Consider the following 10,241-nt stretch of genomic DNA (forward strand, 5'->3'; position numbering starts at 1 on the left):
AAAGCTTTAAGCCCCTGATCCAACCTTTAAGCTCCCCACTCCTCAATGAAAGTCCCCAATTCATGATGAAATCCCCTACTCTCTCGATCAAAGCCCCCAATTCTGTGCCCATACCTTCTTTCCCTGGTGATCTAGGGTTCCTGGGCAGGAACAATTCCGTTATTCCTGTTCTTCTCTTTGTCTGTGAAAATGGTACCCCTGCAAATAGTCTCGGATGACTTCCACTAGGGAGTTATTTTTCTGTATAAGGAAACATGTCTTCCCAGCGATAGTTGCATGCAATTGTTGCTAGAGGGTGTCATTTCTTAGGCAGTACCAAAAGGACAGGAGCAATTGGGTTCATTCCTCTTCTGGGAACCTTAGCCCACTAAGGAAAGGAGGTATGGACACAGGGTTGAGGGCTTGATCGAAAAGGAGAGCGAGAGCCTGGGGCTTTGAAGGGGTGGGGCTGAATAAGAGTATTGGGAGTAGTACAATCAACTGTAGATAAGAGGGCCCAGGGCCATATTCCATTCTAACTAGTATACTTGTGGTAGGAATTGTGAGCCCTCTATAATCCACAAATACCTGCAAAATCTACAGTATATAGGCGATACCAGCAGGGCTATTGTGGTGGTGCACAGTGAAGTACAGTTGGGGGTTTTTCTGTTCCTGGAAGGCTCACACTATAGTATAATGTAAAGGGGAACTTTTATATGCTGCCCCAGTGCTCTTTTCGGATATCTGTGTGGCTAGTATACAAAGAACACTGGCCCCTAGACATCCCAATGGTTTGTTTTTATGCATTTTCCCTAGGAAATTATTAGTTTGAAAATGGTACTTAAAGACAGACGCACTGAGCACAAACAATTCTAGAAAACGGTAATTTTTGTAACAAAAAATAGATGTTATTCTGATTTGAAAATCACCATGTTTGGCACTCTGTAACTGATCTTAACTTGAGATAAAAAAGGCTAATGCAGAACGCATTAAAGCATTATGCATTAGTTTTAGCAATAGTCTGGGATAATTGATCTCTATTTAATTTTTGGATGTGGATGTATCATGGGCAGAGAATTTGCATGGAAGCGTAAACTAGTTAGCATTCTGATATTACTGCATGCTGACTGGGTTATGTGGGCTTAATGAGAGAGCCCATATTAAGCTTTTGTGTAATTTTCAATTGCTATTTGCTAATGTTAATATAATAACGTGACCTGAAAAATAAAATTTTAAAGTTACAGTAGAAATGGCTTTAGCAAGTTGATATATCCAATGTTACTACGAGCTAAGGCCATTTTCTACCACAACTTAGAAAAAGGGTCTCAAAGACTTTTGTGAAAAATGGCCATGTTGGATTTTACTTTATTCTATGAAGACTGTTTAATATGTACTTAGTTCTTGGTGGATCCTTTAGTGTGGAAGGACTATATGCTAGCTGCCATTTATAAAGTATAACCACTTCTTTTAAATTACTCTTCTTCTACAGGAAAGCTATAAACTGTGATTATGATTGTATTACTTATTAAAAGGAAATAAAATGTACATTAGATGCATATGTTATCATTTCCTTTTTGCTTTGCCCTCTCATTCCAATAGCTAAACAGAATCAGAGAAATGGAAAAGACAAATCACTCTGAAGTGAAAGAATTTATCATTCTGGGATTCTTTGAGCTACCTGAGATGCAGTTTCTCCTTTTTCTTGTGTTTTTGATTATTTATCTGATGTCTTTGACAGGGAACCTTCTCATTATAATCACTGTTTGCTCCAATTCCCATCTGCACAGTCCTATGTTCTTCTTCCTCATCAACTTGTCCTTCCTCGAAATCTGTTATGTGACTGTCACGGTACCTAAATTGTTAGCAGTGCTCATAGCAGAGAATAACACCATCTCTTTTGCACAGTGTATGATACAGATGTATCTGTTCCTGGTCTGCACAGATGTTGAGATCAACCTGCTCACCACAATGGCCTATGATCGCTATATTGCCATCTGCAAACCCTTGCATTACACCATTATCATGAACAAGAAAGTCTGTTTTATTCTAGCGATTTTTTCATGGACAATTTCATTTCTGAATCCCGTCTCTGATGTTGCTTTAATATCACAGTCATCTTTCTGTAGATCCAATGAAATTAACCATTTCTTTTGTGATGTGACAGCATTGATGACCCTGTCATGTTCAGAGACCTCTGTCATTGAAGATATAAATTATTTTGGTGGTTCAGTTTTAGGTTTAACCCCTTTCATATTAACAATTATTTCATATGTGTACATTATTTCTGCTGTTCTAAAAATCCAGTCTGCTAAGGGAAGACAAAAGGTCTTTTCTACCTGTTCCTCTCACCTCACAGTTGTTCTATTATTTTATGGGACCTCTTTTGGTGTGTACATGAGACCCAAGTCTGTTTACTCCATGGATCTTAACAAACTGCTCAATATAGTGTATATAACTGCAATTCCACTGCTCAACCCCTTGAATTATAGTCTGAGAAACAAGGAACTGAAAGGAGCTTTATGGAAAGCAACCAGAAGAGCCAAGAACTATTTTTCATCCAGAATTAATAAAATGCTGCACACTGTATTTGATGGTGATATCTCAACAATAAGTAAACAGGGTGGGAGGTAATTTCATAATATGGTGCCTATATGATATATCAAAAAAGTGATTTGTAGTGTGCATTTTCTACAAAGACAACATAGGTACCTATGTGTCTTTTAAAAACATGCTTCTATAATCAGTGGTTTAGCAAGGGTGGGAGGTACCTGGGGCAGTTGCGCTCCCCCTTGCCCTCTTCACTGCCCTCCCTGCTCCTTCCCTACCCCCTGTCACATGTGTGCCTCTTCCCTGTATCTGTTTAGCTTCCATGGCATGAGCAGCATCTCTAGCTTGCTGGTTGTGCTGGCGTTAGCTCTCCCTCTAATATTACCTCCTAGTCACAGGACCTGGAAGTAACATCATTGGGGGGAGCTGAATCATGTGTAAGAATCAGGTTGGAGCTGCTAAAGGTATGGTGGGGGGAAGTCAAGGTGTGCGTGTGACTGAACAGGAGGGGTGGTGAAGAGGAAGAGAGTTGCCAGCATCCGCACCATGGCGATGCCCGGAATGGTCCACCCCCTCTCTCCCTTACTATGCCACTGCCTTCAATTACCTCTGATTGCACAAATTCATGCCAAGAATGTGTACACATGTGAATATGCTCTGTGTATATACAGTATATATATAGTTTAAAAATTAGGGGCTAATATTCAGCTCTTAGTGGTCAGCAATTTTGAACCTACAAAGAACAGCTGTGGGCTGAATTAGCCCAATATACTAAATACTGAGAAATGTCCAGTCTCTGATATTCAATATCAAGGTAAATAAACCGATCAAATACTTGCTGATGGTCGGTATATCAAATGTAGAATAAACTTTCAGCAGGCATTAGTCAGCATTGTTAAAAAAGTTGACTGATGCTAGCTTTATTAATCCTGAATATTCAGTGCCTAAAGCAGGGGTGCCAAATCTGGCCTGCATTGTAATTAGATTTGGCCCGTGAGAAAATACTGTTTCTGTTTCTTCCCTCCATCCCATTTTCCACCATCTCCCAACTTCCCGGTCTCACCTTCAAAGCAGCCTGCAGAGGATCGCTGGTCGGCTGTAGTGATCCTAGCAGATTGCCGTCGGCCTTCGCAGCACGTTTCCTCTGCCATGGTCCCACCCCTCCTCTGACATATGGGATTGCAGCAGAGAGAATGTGCTGCGGAGGCCAAAAGCAGCCTACTAGTCTTGCTACAGCTGACCGATGATCCTCTGCAGGCTGGTTTGAAGGTGAAACCCACTTATCAATGATTCAGAGTAATTATTCAAGGAGCACACCTCAAAATATTTCTGTAGTTTCACTTGATATCTTTGATGAAGTGAAGGCTGAGTTTTTCAAAATGATTCATTCCCTGAAAATTTATACCATGGCATATTATTCCCCTTTTTATGAAGTCGCATTAGTGTTTTATATCATCAGCCGTGGCAGTAAAATCTTCAATGCTCATAGAATTCCTACGAGTGTCTGAGCTTTTACCACTACAGCTAGTGATAAAAAAACACCAAATGCAGCTTCATAAAAGGGGGAGTGTGTTTTGATCTTATAGGATATTGAACCACATTGGTGCTTCATTAATGCTTTCATTGTGAGTAGTTTTATAATGTTTTGGGTTTTTTTTATACAGATAAGTTGTACTTCCAGAAAATGCATTTTACCAAATTATGTTGCTAGTTAGCTGTATGTAAATAAATATGCCTGTGTTATCACGCTGTATGTATGTATTTTATATGAGCCCAGACACGAAGGAGTGGATAAGTCCAAAAAAAGACTGGTGAACTCTAAGGCCCAGATTCTCTATAGTACGTCTAAATTTAGGCGTGCTTTAGACATCCTGCAAGCGCAAGTGCCAATTAGCGATACTTATACGTCCGATAGACGTCTTTATAGACGTTGAGTGCAGGATTTACGCAAGTTTCTGAAACGTCATCTAGACGTCTCTACATGGTCGTGCTTAGACGTCAGATAGACGTCTGTACAATGTTTTTTATATAAGCATATATAAAGAAGTACTCTTTACTGATTTATTATCAGTCATTCAGCATTGTAAGCTTTCACATAATTAACCCAAAGTATATAATGATGAAAAGGATATTCAAAACACAGTATACCATTTTGTAAACTATATATTTTTTTGTAATATATTAGTTTTAGTGGGGGTTGATCTGGGAATATCAGTGAGGTAGGGAATGGCAGACAGAGAACACTGCGGTGTTGTATCTTTTTCCTCTATGATATCAGAATTGTAGAGTTTACCATTAATACAAACTAAAACAATATGTCATGTTTAAAAGGAGAACTAGAAGATGAAACGTACCGAGTAGGTGTTGAACTTATACTATCAAGTACGGAAGGTGGGAAACTGTAGATGTATGCTACACAGAAAGTTGTACAGGAATGTTCTACTCACCTCCTATTAGAAGTGGAAAGGATCGGACTTTGAACACCATATAGACTTCTGATAAACTTAGTTTAAGTTCCACAAAGACTGGCAGGAAAGGCACCCTAAGTCATCCAATGATCTTTCTCTGGATTTCCCAGAGACATTATTTGAGAGAGGATAGTTTAGAAGTGATATCTTGCTCTAAATAACACTCTCCTGATCTTAAAACATTGCTACAATCAGCTCATTCTTCCAGCCAAAGGTAAATCCCATAACTTACACTGGCCCAACTTAGAAACAGAATCAAAACACAGATCAGACCTGAATGTGGCTTCTAGTTCATAGGAAGAGGAAGTAGCCAGCAGCACAATGCTGACCTCATTCTGACATCATCAAGGTGCACCTGGAAGGTAGATATGTTAAAGTAAAAGACAAGCTGGGAGTTGAACCCACAACCTCTGGAAGAGCGGTACTGCGCTTTTACTCACTGAGCTACAGCACCTTTCACTCCAGTGGCTCTGGCTCCCCTGTCATAGCATACCTTAGTGATGTGGTAAGGTATGATCTACTTAGCTATCATCTCACAGTCAGTTGAGACAAAAGACTGGTAGCTCAATGGTTTAAAGCACTGCTGTCATGGATGCAAAACCCATATTCTTAGGTATGGTTCAATAAATGTAACATGGAGTCAAATTATGCTGTTTTTTTATGATCATCTCAGACCTGCTAATGACCCTGGGGAATAGAGAAATAGTTAATGGATAATCACCAAAAGAAGAAATCAGTTTTCCCTGAAGATACCAACCGGAATGTCTCTAGGATACATGAAAACATGTACACCTTCCTACAATACCTGTCCATGCCCTCTGACGTTTTAGTAAACTCTTCTATCTGTTGCCCTGTGCGGATATTGCATAGCAGGAAATCCATTCCTACCACAATGGTTTGTAGCTGAGAGCAAATGAATGTATGTGATGCACAATGCTGATGAAAAACAACAAATCCACATACATACATACATACTTGTTTCAGAGCTGATAGGAAGCTGTGCAAAAGAGGGAGGGTGAGGGTGGGAGTTGAACCGGTGACCTTGAGAGGTTTAACCAGGCACATTAACCTGGTGAGCCAGAAATGCTTTCTTTGAGCTGATTGTGACATGATAGGTTTATACTGGTTTATATGTTTCCTGTGTGGGTTTCTCAGATGTATAATCTAACAATGCAGCAGGTGAGGGTAATGTTATGCAACTGTAGCTAGATCAGGTGAGATGATATGCAATGTAAGCAGAAGGCTATGTGTGGAACGGAAGAGTAGTGAAACCCAGGTGTGTAAGAAGGAAACTATTTCCCTACAAACCACAAGTTGGAACAATACCACCTTGCCCGTCCTCCCCAGTAATTATGCTATTTGCAGGCTCTGAGGTCATGTCATTGTACTGGTGAGCAAATGGGAGACATGACAACCCCTAGTTCACCCCCACCCACACCAGTTTGCTACCCCACTTCTTACCTTTCCAACCTGGCCCTCAGACAAAGATCAATGTGATAAGAGTGATCCATTTACAGCGGTACTTAAGGAAACCATAATGCCTGTGCACTACTCAATGTATCAGACTGGGCCCTGGCATTCTTTTGGTAAGTAATCACAACATCCTTAAATGGTTTAAGATTTTTATTGTAGAAATCTAAGGAGACCAATACACCGCTCATCTGTCATATCAAGGAAGTTGTCCCTGGGCCTTTATACCCTGGGGGCCCGTGGTCGGCGGCATCCTGGGCCTCTGTCTCTAAGCTGGCCATGCCCCAGGAACGGGGCCGGACGCCTTCCTCTGCGCAACAATCTATCGCTGGCAACCACACATACGACAAACTCCAAGTAGTCAGCCATCTCTCAAACCAACACCAGACCAAAGACACCAATTGACAAGTACACAAGAAAAGGGAGAAGATGGAGGACAGGAGAAACAGTGAGGTCACAGCAGAAAGGTACAATATCACAGATCAAGCACCAGAAGCACGAACGCACAGGAGTGTAAAGGAGACAAAATTTTGCTGTTTTACAGCCCTCTATATCCTATATACGTCTAATTAACGCCTGACGCTTAGGCGTTGTTAAATCTTAGATAGTCCCGCTTAGGCGTCGTATGCGGAAAAACGGCGTCCTTAGCGTTTTGCAGGCCTATAAGTACGCCCATGCGACGTCGAGTGACGTCATGCCATTTCAGCGTTGTGACGTCACAGAATCACCGATTTTTACAACGCAATTGATTTTGCAGTTATGGCAGCCAGAAGGAGCCCCAACTTCTCCTCTGAGGACTCCCGCCTCCTAGCCACACTGTTCCTCCCAAAGGAACATCACTTTTTTAAGGTGCCAGGCCACAGGATGACTTTCCTGCAATATCATACCTTCTGGGAGCGCCTCACCAGGAGGTACAACAGACTGGCTTCCTATCCCAGGAATGTAAGTATTCATATTCAAGTGATCAAAGAATAAAGTAAATATATTTTCTTTACATAAATCTGTACAGAATATTGCTTTCTTATTAACCCCCCCCCCCCCCCCCCCCACACACACACACACACACACACAAAGGTGGCATAGTGGGATATGAACTTACAACCTCCAGTTCTTAATCATGGTCATTCATAAAGTGTACTTTTTAATCTTTGTGCCACATGTAAGTGATTCCAAACAGCTCATTTATAGTATAAACGTATTGAAGTGTGCCTGCCTGAATACATTTATTTAAACTATTGCCCTAATGGTGTACAAACCTAATTTTACTCATGTTGCTTCCTATAGCCCAGGACGCAGCATTGTAGCCTGCTAACATCCATGTGTGCTCCCTATCCTATTATCACTGAAGGCCAGCAAAATATGTCACCCATTTTTCTGTGTTAGAGGTCAAGACATAAATAAGAGTGTTAGGTCACAGTGCGATATGACACTCATCCTCTCTCTCCCCCCTCTCCTCCATTATGCAGATGGAGGACCTCCGCAAACGTGGCCGGCTCCTGAGATGGGAGGAGCAGGCTTTTCTCCAGGGGTGCGGCGTGAACTTGCCGCGCAAGCTGGTGAGTAATAATATTGGAAACCATTCAGTGAGCAGAGTACACGTAACCTCTTCATTAAATCATCTAAGATAATAAAACCCTAATCCGCGCAAGCGTACTTCCACCCCATGATCCCATTTTCCATGAGCTGTAAGGTTCTGTTTAATGTTTACTGTTTGGTGTTCGGTGTGACCTGCTCCCTGCTCGCCTAGCCGTATTGTACATTTTAGTACAATACATCAAGGCGAGCAGGAAGCAGGCCACACCGAAGCTTAGAATTTAACTGCACACATGCACGTGGATCTCCTCACTGTCTCCCGGATGACGGCTTGAGGCGGCTGGAGGGCAGACGCGAGGTAAGGGGTGCTGCTGGACAGGGAAAGAGACGGGGGGTGGGAAGAAAAAGGAAGGGTGGCCTCTGCTGGACAGTGGGACAGAAAAGAGGTGCTGCTGAACAGGGGGAGATAACACAAAAGGGAGAAGGACTGCTGCTGGATAAGGGGAGCAGTGAAGGGGTGGTGATGGACACAGGGAAGGTAAACGGAAGGGAGAATGGGTGGACAGCCGAGGAAAAATAAAGACAGAAATACAGAAAGCGGCTAAGGAAAGAGATAGACAAACACAGACACATATATATTCTAGCACCCGATAATGTAACGGATAGAGATTTGCCTGCACTGCCTTCTTGCTATGCAAATCTCTCATGCATATCCTGAAAGCCTTGTCTACAAGGAGATGTCGAGGACTGCAATTTCCCACCCTTTGTCTTAACATCTCCTTTTTTCATGGCCAAATGTGGGCAAGGTGTAATAGTAGAAATCTAGTAGAACTCATTGTCTGTTGTCAAGACTTTTAAAATTGTGTCTCATACCTCACAAATAGGTACTGCTTCGGCACAAGTAGAGCTAGCAGCAGGGCTTGCAGACGTCACCGGGTATTGCCTGTCTCCTAAATGTTTATAAGGTTCCTTTTAGGAGGTGCATGTTTTGCAGTTTTATTAATATTACAAGGAAAGAAAGCAGTAAAAGAATGCCATGTTCAAAAGTTTCCTTCACCTACCTGATGGTATCCTGTTTCCTTCCTGTCTAGATGAAGCAGCAGCTGCAGCAACACCCCCTGAGAGTCCAGGAGCCGGTCATGAGATGGCGGAGGCACAGGCCCAGGCAGAGGCGCAGGCCCGGGAGCTGGCAGAAGCCTGGGAGGCAGATGAAGCTGAGGCCCAGGAGAGGGCCGAGGCTCAAGGTGAGGCCTGGGCAAGGGCACTGCCCAGAGGCCACTCATCTCACACCCCTTCCCCCATCATACCCCTTCCCCATCACACCCCTTCCCCCTCCTCCCCGCCCCTTCTATTTTTAGACCCCACCCATCCTGTTCCCTCTCTGGCTCCCCCCCAGAGCAGCATGAGCAGCCTCAGGAGGAGGCCGGCCTCCTCCATGCACCCTCAACCTCTCCAACACAGATGGTTCCAGGATTAGGGGCTGTGTTGGAGAGGTTGGGGAGGATAGAAGAGGCCCTGATCACCCTGATTCAGGAGCACCAGTCATTGAGGGAACGGCTGGTTAGGTTGGAGCATGGTGAGGAGGGAGGGCATGCGTCCAGCCATGAGCCACCGTCCTCTCAATGACTGGCCTTTTCCATAGCTCCTGACTCCTCCTGAGATAGCTCAAGCTGCACCCACCCTCTCTTCCCCTTTGTATATAGTTTTATTTGTTTGCAAAGTTTTAATATATATTTTATAGTTTTATTTAAAAAGTTTATATTGGTTTATAGGTTTCCTGTGTGGGTTTCTCTTTGGAGGTAGTGCTGAATGGGCCCTGCCATTCCCTTTCAAATTAACAAGGTGACTTAGTAAAGGTGTATAGACCTGATATTTATAATCTAAACATACATAAGCACAAGGTGAAAAATGGTATATGATTTTAATTGGACAGGCCAGGAAAACAGCATGGAAGATGGATTGAGACAATGAAGAGTTGATTGGTTAATTTCTCTTTGTAAAAGAGAGCTTAACACTCATCCATGTACAGTTCTCTCATTAAATACCTGTGAAGGGAAAAAAAGTGTAGTTAATTAATCACAAGGGCAAAGAAAGGTTGCATTACATCATTCTCACCTATTTTACTTGTTGGTACTTGAGCTCTGGCCTCTTGGAAAAACACAAGGCCACACTGTGCTAGGGACAGATAGCTTTGCTCGGGGTGGAGGGGGGGGAGACAGAAAGATACAGACAGCGGCCAAGGAG

At 42.8% G+C, this 10,241-nt stretch overlaps 1 protein-coding gene across 1 annotated transcript; it reads left to right on the forward strand.

The window, feature by feature from the left end:
• Nucleotides 1–1,596: 1,596 nt before the first annotated feature.
• On the forward strand, nt 1,597–9,968 carry LOC117360352 (olfactory receptor 1F1-like). The gene is made up of 3 exons (XM_033944049.1): nt 1,597–2,590; nt 9,089–9,241; nt 9,931–9,968. The coding sequence occupies exons 1-3, from the start codon at nt 1,597–1,599 to the stop codon at nt 9,966–9,968; spliced, it is 1,185 nt and encodes a 394-aa protein (XP_033799940.1).
• Nucleotides 9,969–10,241: the final 273 nt, after the last annotated feature.

Source organism: Geotrypetes seraphini, chromosome 5 (assembly GCF_902459505.1).
Source record: "Geotrypetes seraphini chromosome 5, aGeoSer1.1, whole genome shotgun sequence".
Classification (NCBI taxonomy): Eukaryota; Metazoa; Chordata; class Amphibia; order Gymnophiona; family Dermophiidae; genus Geotrypetes; species Geotrypetes seraphini.

Excerpts from the sequence above, each read along its gene's own strand:
- LOC117360352 (XM_033944049.1), top strand. The coding sequence starts at position 1,597 with ATGGAAAAGACAAATCACTCTGAAGTGAAAGAATTTATCATTCTGGGA. Across the intron at positions 2,591-9,088 it reads TGGTGATATCTCAACAATAA|ATGAAGCAGCAGCTGCAGCA; the intron begins GTAAACAGGGTG and ends CTTCCTGTCTAG. Across the intron at positions 9,242-9,930 it reads GGAGAGGGCCGAGGCTCAAG|GCCAGGAAAACAGCATGGAA; the intron begins GTGAGGCCTGGG and ends TTAATTGGACAG.